We start from the raw sequence: 21,566 nt of genomic DNA, 5'->3' as shown, positions 1-21,566 counted from the left end.
TTTATTTGAAAGGCAGAGAGACAAACAAAGAGAACAGCGACAGACAGAGATCACCCATCCACTGGTTCACTCCTCAAATGCCCTCCATAGCCAGAGTGAGGCCAGGCCCCAGCCAGGAGCCTGGAACACAATCCAGGCCTCCCACATGCGCGACAGGGACTCAGGTCCTTGCACCATCCTCCACTTCCTCCAAAGATATGCAGTGGCAGGATGCTGGGTTGCAAGCCGAGGCACTGAGCCTCAGAAGTAGGCATTCTAACACAGGATGTGGGCATCCCAAGTGGTGTCTTACCACTGTGCCAAACGTCTGCCCCAAATATTTTAATAAAATGACAATAAAAATCTCAGTGAGTCTTTTTTTTTTTTAAAGAACCTATAGGAAGGTGATGGTGACCGAATTATAAAGTCATAGTTAGGGGCAGGCTTTGGACCTGGCAGTTAAGATATTGCTTAAGACATCTACAACCCATACTGGAAGTTCTAGGTTCAGTTCCCAGCACTGGCTCCTGAGCCCAACTTCCTGCTAACGTGGACCCTGGGAGGTAGCGGTCAAAACTCAGGAAGCTGGGATCCTGCCACCCACATGGATACCCAGATTGAGTTCCTAGCTCCCAGCTTTGGCCTGGCTTACTCCTGGTCCTGGCAGGCATCTATGGAGTCAAACAGCAGAAGGGAACACATTCATGTTCTCTCTCTCTCTCTCTCTCAAATCTTGTCTGCCCCTCAAATAAAGAAGTTTTTAGATAAAATAATTTTAAAATATACTGATTTCATTTAAAAGAAGAAATAGTTGAGAATGGGTGGGGGGGGAGCAATTTATAAAGAGGAATAAGAGGGTGCTTATTCTAACGTAAGTGCAAGCACTGGAGAAAAAAACCTGGAAAACCATGGAAAGCATTCTGCCTCATGTACACACCAAAGGAAAGTCCACGCAAACTAAAATGTTAATGAAACCACGAAGTTCAAGTAGAAAAAAGTGACTATCCTATAATCCCTGGTCAAATACCACAACATCAAAGGCAAAATATACATTTTAAAATGCACAGAAATGATATGCTTTTTCAGGAAAATGCAATTGTTGCCTATAACCTTGTCTACACCACTGTGAAACAGTGGTCTAGCCACCTTTTACTTACAGAGCTCTTTGTTTAAGAGTACTGACCCTGTGATTTTAAAGTAAACTGGAATCTGTTATTGCATAGAAGTCAAAAGAAAATAAGAAGAAAAATGAGGCCAGTGCCATGGCATAGTGGGTAAAGCTGTCATCTGTCATGCTAACATCCCATGCGGGCACCAGTTCAGGTCCCAGCTGTTCCACTTCTGATCCGGCTCCCTGCTAATGGCCTGGGAAAAGCAGTGGAAGATGGCCAAGTGCTTGGGCCCCTGCACCCATGTGGGAGGCCTGGAAGAAGCTTCTGGCTCCTGGCTTCACTCTGGCCCAGCCCCAGGCCATTGCAGCCATTTGGGGAATGAACCAGCAGGTGGAAGATCTCTCTCTCTCTCTCTCTCTCTCTCTCTCTGACTCTGCCTTTCAAATAAATCTTAAAAATAAAAGAAAGAAAGAAAATCACAATGAGATACTACTCCACACCCACCAGGATGGCTATCATCTTTAAAACAGAAAAATAACATGCATTAGCAAAGATGTGGAGAAACTGGAATCCTCACACATTGGTGGTTGGAAACTAAAGTTGCACAGCCAGGCAGGCACTTCCTCAACAAGCTCAACACAGCTACCACTTGACCCAGCATTCCCACTCATCAGTATACACCCAAACGGAATGAAACCATACATTCACACAAAAACCTGCACAAAACCACTTACAGCACCATTATCCATAATAGTCAAGTGGTGGGGACAACCCAAATATCCATTAGCTGGTGAGTGGTTAAACAAAATGTGGTCTCTCCAGACAATGGAATACTATTTAGCCACAAAAAGGAATTAGGTAGTGATACATGCTACAACAAGGATGAATATGAAAATATCATGCTAAATCAAAGACTGTTCTGTCATGAAAATACAAAATATTATATGATTTCATTTATATGAAATGTCAAGTATATGCAATCTACAGAGACAGAAAGTAGATTGATAGTTGCTTAGGACTGGAAGGGATAGAGGACTTGGTGAGAATTTTTTTAAGATTTATTTATTTAAAAATCAGAATTAGAGAGAGAGAGGGAGAGACAGAGAGAGATCTTCTATCCACTGGCTCACTCCGCAGATGACCACAATGGCCAGTACTGGGCAAGACTGCAGCCAGGAGCTAGGAGCATCTTTCCAGGTCTCCCAAGTAGGTGGCAGGGGCTCTAGCACTTAGGCCATCTTCCACTGCTTTTCCCAGGCCATCACAGGGAGCTGGGTCAGAAGTGGAGCAGTCAGGACCTGAATAAGCGCCCATATGGGATGTTGGCATTGCAGGCAGCAGCCTTACCCTCTGCACCACAATGCTGGCTCTGAGAATTTTTGAGATCATAAGAATGTTCTAAAACTGATCATGATGGCAGCTGCAGAAACTGAATATGCTAAAAACCACTGAATTGTACACTTTAACTAGGTGAGCTGTATGGAATTTGAAATATATCTCAATAAAGCTGAAACCACGACAACTGGCAGATATGACTACTGATAAATCATAGACAACCGTAACTTAAAGAAATAATAACAAAAGCCTAACAGATAAATAACCTTCTTATATAAGGAGTCTTCCTTGTGAATTAATAATTGAACTATAAACAACCCAACAGGAAAATGAGCAAAAGACTTGAACAGGCTACTCTGACAATAGTTGATATAAGAGAATAAAAGGCATATAAATTAATATTCAGTATCTCTAGTAATCAATGAAGGGAACCTATTAAAAATCTAACAACACCAGTGGTGCTAAGGATGTGGGCAAACAGACATTCTCTGATCCAGACTCAGGGCCTTCTCAGGAGTGAGGAATTTCAGTGCTGAGAAAGGCAAGTCCCTGGCAAAGCAGGATGAACGGTCAATTCAAGGTGGGAGTAGAAATTTGGTACAGTCATTCAGAAAAGTAATTTGGCTACAGGATCAAGAATCTATTTCCAACACACATGACCCAGAAATTCCACTACCAGAAATTTACTCTAACAAAATGTTCATTCAACAAATATTCGCTGAGGATCCAACATGTAGCAGGTGTTGAACTGAATGCTAGGGCATACCATAACAAGGAATCTCCAAAGGGTCACGGAGAGTGTATATTCTGAATAGTCACAAATTTCACTTTTTAAAAAAATATCACAATAAGCTTATCTTTTCATTCCACTTTTGCCCTGAACTTTTTGAAGGCCCCTCATTCATATACCTACCAAGATGTTCTTATCTCAGGTTTTTACAACAAGGGAACAATGGGAGCAACCTGAACATGGAGCGCCTGGATCTGGTGAAATAACGCAGTCTCATCTACACAATGAAAGAGACTGCAGGCACTCACAATGAAGCTGAAGAAAAGTATTTACTGACATGGAAACACGGATACATTACGCTGTAAAATGGAAAAAGGCAGGTAAGAGGATTGCACCAGCGGCTTCAACCTGCAAATAAGTACGTATAAGCAAACGGCTGACAGGATGCACCCCAGAAGGCTAACATCAGTTATCTCTGGGTGCTGAAATTAAGAATGAACTGCATTTCCTTCTCCCTGTACGTCTACATTAAATGCTTTCTTCATAATAAACATCAGTTACACGAATTACTTTTGTGACAACAAAAAAAGCCAACTGCCTCGAGCAGAAGTCCAAAGAAGGGGGTTATAGAGAGTCAAGGATGCTCACTGATCTCCAGTGATAGGTACCACTAGAGTGCACCTGCCACCTAGCAGGCATTCTGAGAGACACTGCACATACCAAGCCCTTTGATCATTAGTACATCCCCCGTGAGCAGGCATTCTGTAGATACTAGGTGACCTATAAGCAATCCCACAGCTGGCGAGAAGCAGAGCTGGGGTTTGAACCCTGGTCTGCCTGTCTCTAGACCTGCCGGCCCCTTAGTTTCCTCTGCTTGCTCCTGAGGAAGGGCAGAGAAAAGTCTACAACCGCTAGGCTCTCTGTCTGACAGTTCTGCCCTGGCCTTTGTCCTCCCTCCCTGGAGACAGTGTAGGAAGTGACAGGAGGACAAGTCAGCAAGGGAGGGGACAGCCGCAAGGGGAAGGCATGGTGCTGAAGGCCAGCTGGCCCGGGTCGGGCTCAGGGTGGACTAGCCAGGGACTCCTCGCCTGCCTGGCGACTCTCAGGAAGCCAGCTACATTCAGCCCCAGTGGTTCCCAGGCCCTGTTGCCCAGAGGCAAGAGAAAGCCTCGCCAGGCCTGCAGCCACCTCGCTGCTTCTGGCACTTTCTCCCAGGGCTCCATAAACTTTGGCCAGTCCTTTCCCCTCTGGGTCCCTCTTCTGGATGAGGTGGGGGTGTGTGGGCTGGTGGCTCCAGGACCCTCCCAGATCTGAGTCCTCTCAGTCCGTGAGACTTCCTCACACAGGGCCCAGCAGGAAGAGGAAGGGGGTGAGGTGTCCCCACCCTGCTCCCGAAGGAACCCTCTCCTCTTCCCCTCAGCTCCGTTCCCACTGCTATTTTTAGAACAGACCACAGGGACAGCTTGGAGCTCCAGGTAAAACACAGCCACCCCATTCATTCCGCTCCAGCAAGAACGCAGCGGGAATTTCTAGACAAGCCAGCCGACGAGACAACCTCGCCCCACGCCATTAGCAGGGCTGATCTCTCACTCTTTCCATTACAGCCCTGAGTGGTGACAACACAGTGGGTTGCTGAGTGAGCCCCGCCCCTGCCCCCAACCTGGCAGAATCTTCAGGAGTCAGCCACTCAGTGCTCTGGGCCAGGTTCTTGCCTCGCTCTTGGCTGTGGTTTCTACAGATGGGCTTGTTCATCAACTCAGCTCGGGCTTTTCAGCTGCTTGTTCAAAGACTCAAGGGTTCGACCAGTGTTCCAGCTACGATTGAGACAGGCACCATCTTCTGAGCTTTTGCCTGTGTGTTGGGCGATGCTCCGTAAGCCTGCCTGAGAGTGGACTCCAGGTCTCAGAGGGCATTTCCCTGCTGAAAACCCTGTGATGAGGGCTGGTCTACTTCCCAGGCTAGCCTACTGAACCCCGGATGGTCTACTTCCCAGGCTAGCCTACTGAACCCCGGATGGGCTTTCCCCAAGGAAAAGCAGAAAACAATGCTGCAGCAATAGAATTAAACCAAGATGGAAAACCACTAACACTTTAAAACCCCTGTGTAGAACATTTATCTTGAGTAGGGCGGTCTGAGCAAGGTACCTTAAAGGCAGTAAAACTGTCAATGGCGATTTCTGGGAAAGGATGTGAAGGAGACTTCTGGCCACTCTAGAAACAAAAGACCCGGCACACTGAGGACCCTAAATTGCACCTGGAAATTACCCTGATGCCATGGACCGGAAAGGCTAGAGCATAGGCATGGGTACAGGCAGGGGTGAGGCTCAGATGAGAGAACCCAGCATGTGTGCACCCACCTGCGCAGAAAGGAAGGGGAATGAGGAGGGTGCTGGGCTGGGGAGCTGCCTGCGCAGCCTGCAAGAGGCACCTTTGGGTGGGGAGGAGGTAGGAGTGTTTGCAAGCTGGGTGTCTCTGATGAGGACTCCTTCCTGGACGAGATCCTAAGTGTACTTACGTGTTACAAGTTTGTGGTGAAGGTAAACCAGGTACAATATTTGCATGGATCCACATACAAGCACTCATGTTTCAACACGAAGATTAAAATGTCCAGGTTTTTTTTTTTTTCTTTCTTTATGCCTGAAACTTTGAACTCTGCCTATTTTTCCCCTCTGAAATCTCTCATGGAATGGTTTCAGTGGACCGTGTATACACCGAAGAGCCCGAACCAACTTTTGTCCTACGTCAGGCTTTCCAGCTTTCTTGCGAGGAGTGGCTACTTTACACTTATCTTTATTGCTCTGTCCTCATATTTTGTCATCAGGCAACTCCTGGACGACATCTACATTCAACTCCTTTATTCTTTGTGATGATCAGAGATGTGAAGGAGTTTGTCCAAGGTCACACAGTAAGGATCAGCAAAGTCAAACTTTGAGCCAACATCTTCAGAACCTTACTCTGGCTTTCTCTGAGGGCTCAGTGAGAAGGGTGCCCCACAACCCAGGGAAGAGAACCGCAGCGGCAGTTCTGACTAGGCGTGCTTCCTCTCCAGGGACAGCCCTGTGTCAGCATGGGAATGTGGTGGTATCCACGACCCTGAGGTGAACCTGGCCAGATTGCTGCATCTACCAGCTGGGGATCCACGGTCGTATCTCTGCAAAGCTGAGGCGCAACAGAAAACACTGAGCCGATAGAATCAGGAGAGCTGAGTCCCCGCTCTGGCTCTGACACTAGCCTGCCCCGTGATGCTGGTCAGCCACTTTCCCTTTTCCACCTGCTTCCTCATCTAGACCCTAGAACACAGGAAGGCTGAAGTGGATGGTCAGGTTGAATCGCACAGTGTCTACTGAACACCTACAGGAGACCAGGCAACCACAGAAGTCAAGAGAAATAAAGCATGCCCTCGACCTGCTCCCCAAGAGCTGTCTCGCAGATGAGCTCTATCTGCCCCACACACTGCGCTAAGGATGATCAAAATGGCCTAGAAATGCCAAGGGGGGAGCAATGGCTGCTGACGCATGCTCGAGAAAGGCATCTCTGAGCAAGTGCTACCCACTGAAGGTTAGGGACTGCACCCAGCAGGGACAGCCGGGAGGGCAGGCAGTGTCGGGCAGAAGGAACAGCCTAAACATGGAGGTGTACGGCACGTTTACAGCAGGGAGAAAGTCCCAGGGGCTGGGCTATCAGAGTCAAGCAGGGGGCAGTGCAACCAGGGAGAGCCTGGAGAGCCACACTGAGACCTGGGCTCCATTCTGAAAACCACGGCCTCCCAGGATGGCCTTTATGCAGGAGTGACCGCCCAGCCTCCCTGGCCCCTCCCAACTTGGGTGGTCATGGTTGCAGAATAACCAGAAGTAGGTGCTCTGGGGCTGGGCCCCCTATGAGCTTATCACAACGAGCTCAACCTTGATTTTCCTATCAGACTTTGGTCAAACCACGTGGGAGGCTACTGACCTTTTCAGCCTGTACCATCCCTCAGGAAAATGAATTCTGGAAGTTTCTTCTCCACCAGGTAGGAAATAAGGTATTTCATTTCATTTGTCCTAAAAGTATCCCTCTACAGTTGAATGAGCCACAACCTCTGGCAGGCCGAATGTCTCCCTCCTGCCTCTCCCTGATTTCTTAGTTCCATCCCTAAAAGAGAAGCCCTGGCATCTGGAAAGAGCCACAGGTGAGGACCAGCTCAGTCTGCCACCTCCAAAGCCCACGTGTTCACAGTGGACTCTCCCACGTTGTGAAACTCCCTGTGCCTCCACTCTGTAGAACTCTCTCGGGTGTCTTGGTGTCATGTGTAACAAGCGCTTTTGGTGGCAGAATTTATGAAAAAAGAAATTTGAAGAATAAAAACAACACATAAGACATACACCAACAATGTCATCATTTCCAAAACGGTCCATGTTGTCTCAACTCCAAGGCACCGAAAGCCCCAGGCCGGCAGAGACCCAGGCATGACGGCTTCCAGGGCAGATGAGAGTTTCAAAAGGCCCCAGAGGCCGAGACACAAGAAAACATGAACATGGGTGTGTGGGGAACAAAAAGGATCACTTTGTATTCAAATTGCACAGATGGCCTTTTCAACAATAAACGCTTGTGCTCCCCTCCTCCCAGCTCCGCCCGAGACAGCCAACCAAGACAATCGGCCCATCAGGAAAGAGGCCATTGTGTGCTTCTTGGAGTGATTGATGTGGCAGGGAGGGGCTGCGCCATGTTTCCCGTGATTATGGTTCTTAGAGGCAATTTCGAATGCTTGTTCATCATCCCGGATGGCCGGGATGGACTGGGATGCTGAAGAGCAGTGGCCACCAGGTCGTATTTCATCTTCTTAAGCCTGTACAGCCAAATTAAGTGCTTCATTGATTGGTGAGGCAGAGCAGCAATGCGCTGTGGCTCACCACAGGCACTGGGGGGACCAGCCCCGGGCCCACCAGAAGGCCCAGCCTGGATCCTGATGGGAGCACGAGCTCCCCGCAGCAGTGCATCGGAACAAGCCGGGCAGAGTCCCACTCCCGGGGCTGCACACTGCACTCAAAGTCTCCATTTGTGTGTGGCCACAGCTCCCGTCCTCTGGCCCCTGTCTGGTGGCCAGAGGTATGTCACCAGGCCCGATAGAGACAAGCTCGCTGCCTTCCCAGACAGGCAATTCTCCTGCGCCTCACATTCCCCTTAATGTCATTTTGTAAGGGAATCAAATGAAATCAAAGTGCAGCTTGCTGTCTGTGCAGCCCCGGCTGCTCAGCCTCTCAGAACTCACCCTGCGGGCTGAGCCCTGGCTGCCAGAGACACTATGTGTCAGCTGGCCCAGTCCAGGCAACGTCTGTGCCCCCGCCGGACGGGAGCATTATCCTAATCACAGGCACACTCACCCACCACTCATTAGGCGGCCGATTCCATATGTCTCATCTTTCCTGGGCGAGCAGGGGGAGAAGTGGCGGGTGAGGGGCATATTCTTTGCCGGGCCCTCATTTTTAGTGTTCCAGCAGCCACAGCAACTGAGCAATCTCACAAGGGCCCAGCGCAAGACTTCTCTAAAGTCTTGTGCAACATGCCACAGACAGTGTCAGCTCAGGGGGGTCTCTGACCTCCTTCTCCTAGGCAAGTGGCCCTGACCCTACAGATATGCCTTAGTGCAGAACCGTGTCCCTCAGACCTGTGGCCTTGGGCATTCCTCTCTCTGGGTCTTGGCAGTTAGAAAGGGGTGTGGGAGCTTCTGCAGCAGGTGTGAGCCGGCTGGGCTCTGGTCACGGTCCCCTTGGTAGGGCCTCCTGTAGTCTTGTAGCAGGAGTCTCCACTAGCAATGCTGCACCATACCCAGCCCTGGTCCCTGACCCCTAGGGCTCCACAGAAGGCAAATCAAGCTGACTGGGCTCAAGCTTCCATCAGGTGATCAGCATAGGATGAAGGGAAAACACAGGCGACCCCTGCTGAAGCTTGGGGGGCCGTGAGCCTTCCCACTGTGGCCAAGCTGAGCACTCACGGCTCCCAACTCCCACGGACACTCAGAACCCAGCACTGGCCCGAGCCCAGACCTGGCCAGGGTGGGGTTCTGTGAGGAAGGTTCCAAGTCCTCCCTCACATCCAGGGTGGTGGAGGACGAGGACCGGAAGGGGGATGGGAAGCAGTTCTTCTCATCCCAGAGCCTGGCACTGATACACGGCTGCTCCAGCCTCACCAGGGCACTGGGGTGGGGATGGGGGCGCTGACTGGCCTCCTATCCACTTGGCCCCTCCTATCTGCAATAGGACCCCTGTAGAAACTACCCCAGGCTCTGTGACACAATGTGGCCCTCACCCCTCTGGCTCCTCTCAGAGCTCCGGCCCACTGGCCTGCTCTCCAAGCCCTTCCCCACTGGGACCTCCTCCCATCGGACCGCACTTCCCTGAGTCTCGACTGGCTCGCTCCTTTCCAGCAGGCGAAGTTATGTCCGTCCCTTGCCCCACCTCCCCCACAGCAATCCAGTTACAGTCCTTTCTGCAGGAAACTGCCACTTTCCCAGATTATCACCGCTGGCAACCATGGGGGGCGGGGTGTGTGCTGGTGGTGTGACTTGGTTCGCACTTACTCCCTCCTAGGACTGGAATCTTGATGAGAGCAGAGGCCAGGTTCACCTTGTTCTCTGCAGTATCCCCAAGCACAGAGCCTGGTACAAAGGAGATGCCAGCCCCTAACCCCCTCCCCCAAATCCACTGAAGGAACCCGCGAAGGTGTCCGCATGAGAGACGAGTGGCTGGCGCCGTCTTCAGGCAGCAGTGGATCACGGCGCTGTTCTCCATTGGGGTGACCTCTTCCAGCCTCTCCTGCTGGCCTCAAAGTGGGTACTGGAACCACTGCTGGAGGCCCAGATGCCCTTTGACCTCCTTCTGCATGGAGGGAATAAGCTTCCGAACCTTCTCCATCAGCGACTTCCTGCAGTCAGTCTGTACAGTCTGCACAGGCTCACGGGGCCTCCACGTCACCTGCAGTCCTCCTGCTGCCAGTCCACACACACCCTTGGCACCACTCCCTTCAGATGACCCTAGGCCAACCATCTTGGTCCTCTGTTTTGGGTCCAGTTGAGGTGAGGCTACTGTGTGGTAGGGGAGGCCCAAGAAAGGGTTAAGTTGCTAGAAGCAGAGTCCCGCCCTTGGGTTTGCTCAGCCAATCAGAGTCTGTCCTGATGAGGTAAAGCTTCTATCCTGGGTAGCATTGGAGGAGTTGCTCGGCCCCATCTCCTGCTGGAGAGAGCCGTAAGGGTGGAGTTTCTGTGGAACCAGACAGAACTGGAATTAGCTTGCTGTCTACTCAGGCCGGGGCTGCCTGACTCCAGGACCTGCCTCTGCCCCTTACTAAGTCACTCAGACAGACCCTGGCATCTCCAGGCCAGGCAGGCTCTAGCTGTCTAAACAGAGATGACAAGGCGGCATGCACCTCTGTGCCTTGGAGGCCCTGTGTCCCCGCCTGGGCCCTGGAATAAGGCAGGCGGTGGTCCCGTGTGCTGAGTGGCGGTGTCAGCTTCCATGAACAGGGCTAGCAGACGGCTCCTCCTCTAGACATCACTTAGAATAAGGCTAGCAACAGCAGCTAGTCGACAGCGTTCTTCTTGCGCGCCACTTGGCCAAGCGCATTCTGAGTGTACTCCTCCCTGTTAATCCGTCCTCTTTACTGGTGCAGAAACTGCGTCTCGGAGAGGCCAGGTGGCCCTCCCGGGGTCACACCACTCACCGTGTTATCTGGAGCAGTCTGTTGCCACGTCTGTCTCTGTCACTACACTGTGATCTCCAGAGGGAAGAGTGCGACAGATTCCGCTGCACTGACCCCCACTTCTCACGCCCGAGGGCTCAGGGGCCAGCCGACTCTTCTCAGAAGGCTTGGCCAGCCCAGCCCGGGGGGCTCAGTGAACGGATGATGAACAGCTAGCCGGGACCCTGCTGGGCCACCCCTAGGGCCCGCAGGCCTGGTCTTTAATGCTCGCAACTCCTCTCCAGTGCCCTGACCACTTCTCTCCAGTTAGGAGGTATCAGTAAGGACAGGGCCCACGTCTTGCTCATCTCTGTGACCCCAAAGGGCCTAAACCAGCATTTGGCACAGAGAAGGTATTTAGTGTCTACATTTCACTGAAAACCAAAACAAAACCACCCTGCCTCTCCGTCCCGGCTTAGAACCTCAGCAGCCACAGGTGGTAGAAGTTGGGAGCATTAGAAGCATCACAGCGGGCCCCAAAGCAAGGGAGATGCCCTCCTGGGAGAGGTCATGAAGCAAGACTGGGGGCGGGGTGCCGGGCAGGACAGGAAGGAGGTCAAGATTTCTACAGAAGTGGGAGGAGCTGCAGGCAAAGAGTGAGCAACAGAAAGACAATGGTCCCCAGGGAAGGGATGACATCCGCAGGGACCCCCACACTGCCTGCCCCTGCCCACCCCCGAGGGGAGAACAGAGCTGGCCCCGCGAGGTGGCGGATTTCACAGGCAGTCGAATCAGGCAGAAATCTTCAGGGCGCAGATCCCTGGAGGAGACCGGAGGAGCCCTGGCCCTCGGCTCCCACGGGAACCACAACCTCCCCACACCCGTGCTCCCCACCAAGCAGCTGTTTCATCCTCAGGGCAAAGCGCACTGGCTACATTTGATGAATCTGGAAAGAGCTTTACATTCCTTGAGAGTTTGGAAGAACTCCCATCCCAAGGCACAGGCAGACACTCGGAGAGGAGCAGGGACACGGGCGGGCGGGCAGGGAAGCCGGGGAGTTCTGGGAGGCATTGCGGGGGGGGGGGGTGTACTTCGCTCTCGCTTTCCTTTGTTTAACAGAAGGCGCACATTCAGAAGGCAGGATCACAGAAAAGGCGTAAAAGGGCATGCTGCTTAGTCAGGATCCAAGTGCATCAGTCAAGCGGGACTTGTCACGCACTGAAAGCAAGCAGCCAGTGTCAGCGGGCCTCGGTCCCGCCTCTCCGACCCTAGGGGACAGACCTTAGTGGAAAGGCTGTGGCCCAGCCCTGGGGAAGGAGGGTCACGGTCACTCAGGCAGCCAGGAGCTGACAGAGCCAAGTGCAGGTTGGGCCAGCTGGACGGCCACGTGGGCCCAGTCACTGAGGTCGCAGAAGCTGTCTGGAAACCTACAAGGCTGGAGAGAGTCAGTCGTATCTGCGGGAAGCACTGCGCGTGGCTCGGAGGACTAAACTGCTAAAACTCCAAGGGCGGGTGGTGGAGGTTCTGCAGAGACTCCAAGGGACCTGCCCCATGACAGACGGGTCCACGACTGCCTTCTAAGGAGTGCAGGCCCGGGAGAGTGTGCGAGTCTGGGGCAGGGTTTGGTTCTCAGGCCCAGGAGACAACGCCAAGGCTGTCTCAGTAGCCAGGCCCCCTGCTTCATCACCCTTCTCCTACACAGCACACGGCTTCTCCATGACACTCGATGTTTAAACAGTTTTGGCTTGAAGAGTGTCCAACCTGATGCTTACTCAGGATGCCCAAACCCTGGACACCTTCCAGGCTCAGCCTCCAAGTCCAGAGCCCTTCAGATCAGCACGGGAGTTCTGATCTGCTCCATTTCTGACCTGGGCCGGATCACCCCTCCTTAGGCAACCTGGTGGTGCCCTACCCCCAGGAAGTCACCATGCTGATGCTGACCTTAGTGCGGACACCCGATCGGCACAGTGCACAACAGCCCAGAACTCCTGCACTCAAGCGATCCTCCAGCCTCAGCCTCGAGTAGCTGGGACTACAGGCGCGCCGGGCAAGCACAGCCTATTTGCAGTCACCCACCGTCCTCCCGAACTCAGAGGAGGAAAGGGTCTCCAAGGCATTGAGAAGGCTATTGCCGACATATGCTGGAGCCAGCAACTCGGAAGCCCAGGCACAAACATCCTCTTTCCTTCAGAACAGGAGGAACTGAGTCAGTGCAACGCAAAGCAAGCTGGAGGCACATGTTCAGCCACCCAGCGCCTCAGCGGCTGCTCAGTGAAGAAGGAGCAGCCTGGACTGTGGCTGTGGCCCAGGCCAGACCAACGGGGAAAGGCCGGCAGTAGCCATGGTGGCAGGTCTCTTTTCAAGAGATGACCATGATGGTGGGAACCTGCCCCGCCGGGAGCCGGGATGGGGGCAGCGTCTTCCCCACAGCTGTGGGCAAGTGAGTGCCTGTGCTACGAACTGCACGAGACCTATGTCAGCCCTTCTGCGAATCCACAGCAACCCTCTGGGGGAGGAACCAGTGTCCCCACGTCACTGATAGGGACATCAAAGCACAGAGCAGCGGAGTGACTTGCCCAAGGTCACACTGAAGGCACAGTGAGACCCAGGATCCCTGCCCTGCCCGCTGTCTTCCCTCATCAAAGTTAAAAGCACCCCTGCCTAATGTCAAGTAAGATCACGTGCGTTCACAGCTCAGCAGACACGGTTCTAGGGGCTCACTCCCTACGGGGGTGGCTGGAGAGCGTTGCCCACCAGTGGCCCTCAGGAGAGGCTGCCCCCCCCAGCTCCTGCCACAGCGGGTCTGATGCCCACCCCCACCCAGCCTGGTGAGCAGCCAGACCAGCGAGTTTCCAGCTGCAGCTCGCACTCATCTCTCCTCTTCCCCCAGGTTGGGCAAAGCAACCACACCTAGCAACCACGCAGCCAGTCAGACCCAACCCCTCAGGGGCCCACATTCAGAAAGAGAAGAGACCTGAAAGTCTCAGCGATGGGGGATGGTAACTATGCTTTGTGCTTGGCATGGGGGGGGGGGGTCAAAGGGAAAGGCACTGGTCCAGCTCCTGTCACATCCCATCTCCCCTCCCTCCCTCCCCAGCCACTGGACCAGCTGAGTGGGCCTGGCCCAGATCGGCCTCCCCAGAGTCGGGTCTTCTCTGATGCTCTGGCTGGCTGGTCCTTAGCCCCAGCGGTACAAACGCAGCTCGCCTGGCTCTGGCCTGTAGCACACTGTAACAGCTTCTGCCGCAAATCTCCCCTCAATGATGTCTGCCTCGGGCCAGTGTTAAACACCAGCACACCGCCCCTGGGCAAAGCCTGCCCGTGGGCAGAGGGGAGCCAGCACCAGGCAACAGCAAGGGAGGCCAGCCCAAATGAAACCCAGCCACAGGCAAACCAAAGAACAGTGCTGAGAATTGATGGGTCAGGCTCAATTTGTCTCTGCCAATCTGCCCAAGCAATGTCAAATCCACTCAATGGACCCAGAGAAAAGCCAAGGACAGAGACATTCAAGCACAGGAGATCACTGTCCAGACGCAAGTTCCAGCAGAGCTCAGGCCAGCCCCAAACTCAACTCGGAGGCTCGAGGGTGGAGGCCAGCCTTGGGAAGCGAGGTGGATGGGGCCCTTACCTTGCTCTGCAGGGGTGAGGCGGCGGACAAGGCCCTTACCTTGCTCTGCAGGGGCGAGGTGGCCAGCTGTTGCTGCTTGGCGATGTTCTCTGCCAGGCACCAGCACACTCTCTTCTTCTGCTCCTGTGAGTGTGCCTCCAAAGTGAATAAGCACTCTGCCTTCTGACGTCAGGGAAACAGAGAGAGGGATGGTCAGGGCTGCTCCCCGAGCAGGGGGCTCCCAGGCCCAAGCCCAGCCCTGGGCTCCTGAGGGCGAGGCTGCAGTGGGGAGGGGAGCGCCCACTAAAAGCCACAAATGCACACTAATCCCTGGTGACACTGAGGCAGCCAGAGAAGCTGGGAAGCAAGGTTGGGGGCAGCTGGTGAGCTGCAGGCCCGCGGGGGAGGGGAGAGGAGCAAGGCAGTGGCTCCCAGCACAGAGGAGGCCTGTGGGGAGCTGCAGGACAGAATGGCGAGGTCAGCCCGGGGAGGGGGTGGGCAGACAGAGCAAGGCGGCAGCTCGGGGAGCAATGGGGAACCCAGCGGGCTAAGGCCACAGGCTGATGCTCTGTGCAGCCAGTACTCCCATCCAGCCCCCAGAACCCCTCTCCTCCAGGGCACACTCCTCCGGTCACAAGGCCGAGGTTAGAGGCGTTGGACAGACACACCGACAGAACCCAAACAGCCACTCAGGCCCCTCTGGGAAGCCTACAATGGGCGGCCACGTGCCCCGCGGCAGTTCCACCACTGCCCAGCGTGTGCGTGGGGTGACACCAATGGTTGTTCAGCCCAACTGTGGACAACCACATCTCTGGCATGGCTATCATTTAATCCCACCACGTAGACCATAAACTCCTTCTAGGAAGGCCTTAGTCCTCTGGGCCTCGTAGAGTGCATAGCAGGGATGGGCCTCTCTAAGCGCTGGTTGTCTGGAGGAACTTCCAGGAGTCAAACCCAGGCCAGCCTTGGTACAAGCATGGAGCTTCAGGACCCAGGGAGTCACCAGGAAGCAGTCAGGATGTGCTGGGGGCAGGGCAGGGCGGTGCCACCACCTAGGGTTACCGCCCACTACTGGACACTTTCTAACTCCAAGGGAAGGTATTAGAGCCCCACAGGACAGCAATTAGATGGATTAAGCCAGGGAGCTAAGAGCACGAGACACTTAGAACGGAGAAAAAGACAGTGCTTCCACCCAGGCCCTCCTTATCCTGCAGCTGGACAGGCTGGTTTGATCCCACTCTGCACTTCCCAGCTCAGGAGAGTTGAGAGCTTTCTGTAAACTGGGATGACAATGACATCATCCACCTCGCAGAGCACGGGGAGCAGCGAGGACAGCCCAGGCCTCATCACACAGCAGCCATCGCTATTGCTCAGGAAGTGCTCACCGAGCAAGCAGTATTTGAGCACCTGCTCTGCGTCAGGGACCAGCCTAGGCACTGGAGATAAGGAGGTAGAGGGGACAGACAAAGCCCTTAGCACCCTTGAGTTGGGGGGGTCAAGACAATAAAGAAATACATAAATGATACAAGGAGAAACCGTGAAAAGTCACAAACTTCAGAAAGCAAGGTCACCCTTAAGCGAAGTGGTCAGAAAAGTCCCTAGAAGGGGGTGACGCTGGAGCTAAGGGCTACGTAACAAGAGGGAGCCAGCCAGGAGAGTGCTTGGGAGAGGCTGTCCTAGGCAGAGGACAGCAAAGCAGAGGCCCTGAGCCAGGGATGGCTGTTGACATCACCTAATGTCATTTGGGGACTTTCCCACCCTTCAGGGTGGTCCCCCCCACCCCCGCCATGCGAAGTGTCCCCTGGGTGCCAGCCATTCCTCTGTTGCCTTAAGTCCTCGGATGCTGGTTTTCCTGAAGGCTGCAGAGGAGAGCCCTGGCTGCTGCCCTCAGGGACTGCAGCCGACGTGCTGGGCAGCACTGGAGCCCCTGCTGCTTCCCAGAACCCTCCTGCCCACCGCAGGAGGAGCGGGAGGGGCATGGAACACACCCAGCAAAGGACTCCAGGTTTCCCAGGGCGAAGTCAGGTAAGGCAGCCACTGACCAGAGAGCCCTCCGCCCCCTGTCCTGTCCTGGTCCCCTGCAAATGGAGGGGCGAGTGAGGACCATGGTCCCTCCCAGCCTGCCAAGGCCATGCCCTGACCTCAGCCTCCCCGCCCAGCTTTCATCCCCTGTGTGGGATCCAGCAAATTCCTCCCGCTGAGCCGCAGTGTCCTCTGCCCTGCTCTGCTCTGAAGCAGAGTCCCATCTTCATACCAATTCTTTTTAGCTAATTCTCAATCTTCAAAAGCACTTTCTCACCCACGATCACCTGTGCATCTGGGCGATTCCACAGAGAGGCCCGAGGACATGGATCGTTATTCCCATTTTCCAGAAGGGGAAAACCAAAGCCCAGAGTGGCCAAGGGCTTCACTGAGTCTCACTGCCAAGGAATGGCAGAGATAAGACTCAAGGCCTTGGAGACAAATCTGCGGAATTTCACCCTGGAACCTGGGGAGGCTGCTGCATGCCTGGCTGGCAGGACCCTCCCGTGGCAGACGGGCCCTGAAGGCAAGCGGAGTGCAAACCTTCAGACCAGACTCTAGGCCAGTGGGCCTACGAGCACCTGCAGAATTCCTGGCAGCTTGCTGGACATCTGCAGCCCGCTCGACCCTCCCTGCAGAAGTTAACAGACGGCCTCTCACGGCCCTGAGTCTAAGTCTGCCCTCCCACCCAGTGCCCCACACAGTGCAAAGCACTTGACCAGCAATGCCTTCCCACTTCTTCCAACAACCGTGCAAGGTGGCAGCTGTGACCACCTCCACCCTACGGACACTTGCAAGACCCACTCCTGCTCCCCTCCTCTTTGGGAAGCCATGTGTCACCATCTGACCTAGCAGCCCTATCATTTGTCACAAGCAGATGAGATTCAATAAGCTCCTGAGTCCATAGCACTGAGCGCGGAGGCTCCTTTGGAACTGGGGAAAGCCACGCCTCCCCGCCTGGGGTGGCGACCACACTGCCCAGCTCAGTTGCGGCATGTAGGGCAGCTCTCTGGCTCTGAGAGCTTGAGGCTGAAAACGCTGATAATGCTAGAGGGCCCAGCAGGCTTCCAAAGCAACAAGGGCTGAAACCCAGGTTGGGCCCAGGAGTAGTGGCTGGCTGTCTTAGATGGACAAATATTTGTAGGAGTCTGAGCTTGGAAATTGGCCTGGCCAAGAGGAAAAAGTGCTGAGCCAGCTCCCACCAGAGAGACTGCGTTCCCATCTCCCTAAATCTGTCTAAACTGGGAGCCCTCACTTCCTGGTGGCTTCCCTAACATGAGGACCATCCCTCTGGATCCAGCATGTGATCCAACTGAGCCAACTCCCGGCGTATCCTCAATCCCAGGCTCCAGGGCCAAGCCCATAAGCTTCCCTGAAGGCATCCTCAGGAAACTTACTCATAGGCAGTGCCGCCCCGCACAGACCTCTGGGATGCACAGCAAATCCCTGCCTTGAAATGTGGGCATCCTCAAATCCAACCAGAGACCCAGTTCCACCTGGCCTCTTCAAAACCCCATCTTGCCTGACCTCCTTTGTCCTGAGCTAATTTTGTTTTTGTAAAAACTAAAACGTTTTCTCTGCAGCTACAGTTAAAGTTTGTCCCTGTACTTTGAAAAATGTTCTCTCATTTCATGCAGTTCTCCTAATGGCCCTACAACAGAGGGAGGAAGCAAAGGCATGGCTATGCCTATTTTTCAGTTGCAAGCACTAAGACCCAGAGAGGTAAGTTGTCTGCCCAGGTCTGGAAGAGGAGGTTCTTGGTTTTCCTCCGCCTCCTCCAGAGCCTGTGCTCTTGCTGTATCTGAATGTGTACACAAAGAATAGCAGCAATTCCTTCTAACTTTCATTTTAAAAGATCAATAAGGCATTGGTGATGTCTCTAATGGAGAGAAAATGAATATGAAAAGCTCTTCCCCTCGTTATGAATCTGAAAATAACGATAGCTAACATTATTGAGCACTCGCTGTGTGCCAGGCTCTGTGCTAAGTGCTCTGGATGCAGCATCTCATTGAATCTCATTTAATCACTACAACAACCCGGCAAGGTGGACTTCACCGGCCTCTTGTCAGATAACTACATAATTTGCCCCAGGTCACTCAGGAACTGGCAGACCTGTCTCCCTAACTCCAAGGCCAGGACTCTTAAATTAATGAAGCCAGGATCAGATTCTAGGCTGGGAGATGGTCCCTGACCAATGTGCCAATTGACCCAATAACCCTGGGTGCCCTGAAGCCAGTCAGAGGCACATCTGCCCCAGCGATTGCAGGGGCTAGGGACACCTGTCCAGGGGCTAGGGACCCAGAGCCAAGGACTGTAGAGGGCAACAGTACCCAGGACCTTTGTGGCCAGGGAGCTATCAGAGAGAACACCTTGGCAACTGGCAGTGCCTCAACGCAGAATGGAAAAGCCTCTCCAAACCCTGACTCTCTTCTCCTGGTTTCTTCTCTAGGGGACCACATGCCAGAAGTTCCAATCAAGATGTGAGTCTGGGCTCTCCATGGGATCTAAAACCACCCACATCAAGAATGTCCCAAGCTACGGACCAAGCAGGCATTTGTCTTCCTTGCATTACAGATGTGCCTCTCATGAACACCAATCCATTAAGAGAATAGAGAGGCTTGTAGCTGCCCATGAACTTCATTATCCTAGCCCCCTGGGGTCAGATCACCTGGCACATTACTGAACTAAGTACCCACCATCAATCTTCGGAGGACTAGGAGGTCACAGATCCTTGGAAACCAACACAGCAGAAGTGCTTTTTCTCTGGGAAAAACAAACCCAGCCTGCAGGAAGCTCTCTGGGCACGAAGGAGCCTGGATAACCCTTGCAGGGCTTATTGAGAGGAATGGAATCCAGAGTGGTGAGGCTGGAGGAGGGGCCAGCCTGGGCTTCTACCTGCTCTCTGCTCACTTGGCTCCATGGGACTCAACACCTCCAACACTGAAGGGATCCCACCTGCCACACCTGTACCCTGGTGGGATATGCCTGCCACAGGGGAGGGCACCCAATGCTTCCTTGGTCCTCAGGTCTGAGTTCCAGCAGCCAGAGTCCCCAGCTCACCTCCCACATGTGCACTGTCTCTGAAGCTAACATCTTATCAACTGTCTTCTCTCCCAGAGGTCTGTTCAAATGAGGACAACGGGAATCAGGGTGACCCCTAAAGGAAGGGGGACTTGCAACTTGGGCTGTGCTCTCTCAGGCTTCTGCAGGGACTCCATCATGAAGCCATTCCCAGTGCTTCCTTGTCTACTGCTCTTTCACAGAGACCAGAGAGGTAGGGATGCTACTTCTCTGCTACCGAGCAAGGAGCTTGCCATTCTGGACTTCCCCAGGACCCCTGCATGACCCCTACTGGGGAGGCTGGCGTCAGGGAACCCAGCCCAACGTCTTCCCTCAAGCACCAGGACACAGACCTCTCTCCTCAAAGTCAAAGGGAAGGACTCACCTCTGCCAGGTACAGCACACAGAATTTCAGGTCCTCAGAAGAGCCTTTAAAGAAACAGAAAGGAAGACCTGTGTTAGCCCTGGCTGAAGAGTCCCAGCCGCTGAACCGTCCAGGCACTGAGTGTGGCGCTTTCCCGGAAGAAGAGGGAGAAAGAGGAAGACCCAGGCAATAGGGAAGTCTCTAGAGGGAAGCCCACTAGCAACCAGCCAGGGCGATGTTCAGCAGCAAGGCATTCGCCTGCCGGTCAGCCTGGCCCTAGGAATGTTGAGACCTCATCCAGGACAGGGAACCGGGAGCACCTTCCAAGCGACCAACAGCCAGAGGCAGGAGCTGCCATGCACCCCAGCAGGCCCTGTCCTTTCCAAGATCCCTGCAATGAGGGACACAGAGGCAGCAGACGCCTGGGCTTTCCTTTATACGCTCCAACTGTCTTCGCCGTTTTGAAATACAAGGAGCCATCCGGTTCCTGGGTGGGCCTTGCTTCCCACCAGAAATGTGTGGGCTGTGCGTGCAGCCCAGAGATGGCTTCCCAGCCCGGCTTGCGCCCCCTCACCTGGTCTAGGATCCCAGACTCAACAGTCAGCAAGCCCTCTCCCTGCTGGAAGGCAGTGCTCCCTCCCCCACCCCGAGCAGGGTTCCCAGGTAGAACGCAGGCAGGAAGGGATTTGCTCAGAGCCAGCAGAAGCATGAGGGCAGAGAGGGCAGCCCCTGCTGCTGGGGCAGGCTTCCTAGAGGAGGCCCCTCTTGAGCTAGAACTGGAGACGGGAAGAAAGGGCACTGCGGGAGGAGGGAAGAGCCTGGCGAAGGAGAGCAGATGCAGAAGCACAGGATCTCCTGAAGGGACGCTGAGTGCCGAGAAGACGCCCTGCCCCCACCCCCTCTCCTCCTCCAGAACACCTGCACTGACCACCACGGCCATGCCTCAGGGCCTAGCAGCATCCCCCACAGGCCGCTGGTCGGGGCCCAGGCTTGGTGCAGTTAGGAGCTCCCTGTACTTCAGCAACTGACTCACCTGACAGGCTGTCAGCACAGGTGCGACACTTGAGTGCCACGGAGCCTCCAGTACCACAGTGCTATGCGCCCCCTGCTGCTCTAAATGCTTCCCATGCATAAACTCCACCCTCATCACAAGCACCTCTCGGGAGGTTACAGTAAGGAGACTAAGATTAATTTTTTTTTTCTTTAAGATTACAGAGAGAGCTTCTACCCACTGGTTCACACCTCCAAATGGCCTGAGCTGGGCCAGACTGAAGCCAAAAAACTAGAACTCCATTTGGGTCCCCCATAAAACAATGGGTGGCAGGGGCCCAAGCACTTGGGTCATCTTCTTCTCCTCCTCCAAACGCTGTAGTAGAGAACTGGATGAGAAGTGGAACAGCTGGGACTCAAACTGGCTCCTATATAGGATGCTGACGTTGTAGGTGGCGGCTTAACCCACTGCACCACAATACCAGCCCCAAGACTTTAGATTTAACTCCTGGGCAGCATCCAGTAGACAGGCTCCAACCCACTACATACTCCACCCCTTATCCACCCACCATGTTGGTCCTGCTCAGCCCCTCTCTCCTATCAAGGCACCCGGCCTAGCACTGGGCCCAAAGTAGATGCCCTCAACACACAGTTGAAGCAAACAAACAGCCACAAAACCAAACCGTGTTGTAAGGAGAAGGCAGCAAGGTGGAAA

The 21,566-nt window shown here is 54.0% G+C and overlaps 1 protein-coding gene across 8 annotated transcripts in view; it reads right to left on the bottom strand.

Annotated features, from left to right (window-relative positions):
- RGS3 (regulator of G protein signaling 3) overlaps positions 1-21,566 on the bottom strand; it is a 149,190-nt gene that overhangs the window by 41,126 nt on the left and 86,498 nt on the right. For 6 of the 8 annotated variants that reach the window (XM_051842799.2, XM_070066347.1, XM_051842803.2 and 3 more), the window contains 2 exons: positions 19,883-19,926; positions 14,476-14,598 (listed from right to left, as the gene is read on the bottom strand). In XM_051842799.2, coding sequence (XP_051698759.2) covers positions 14,476-14,598; positions 19,883-19,926 — 167 coding nt within the window. Of the gene's footprint in view, positions 1-7,529; positions 10,391-14,475; positions 14,599-19,882; positions 19,927-21,566 lie in introns of those variants that run through there. The other 2 variants (XM_008273409.4, XM_017350089.3) reach the window with 1 other exon arrangement.

Source organism: Oryctolagus cuniculus, chromosome 1 (genome assembly GCF_964237555.1).
Source record: "Oryctolagus cuniculus chromosome 1, mOryCun1.1, whole genome shotgun sequence".
Lineage (NCBI taxonomy): Eukaryota > Metazoa > Chordata > Mammalia > Lagomorpha > Leporidae > Oryctolagus > Oryctolagus cuniculus.
Note: the sequence above shows the minus strand (reverse complement) of the source record. Positions and strands in the feature narration are given on the sequence as shown.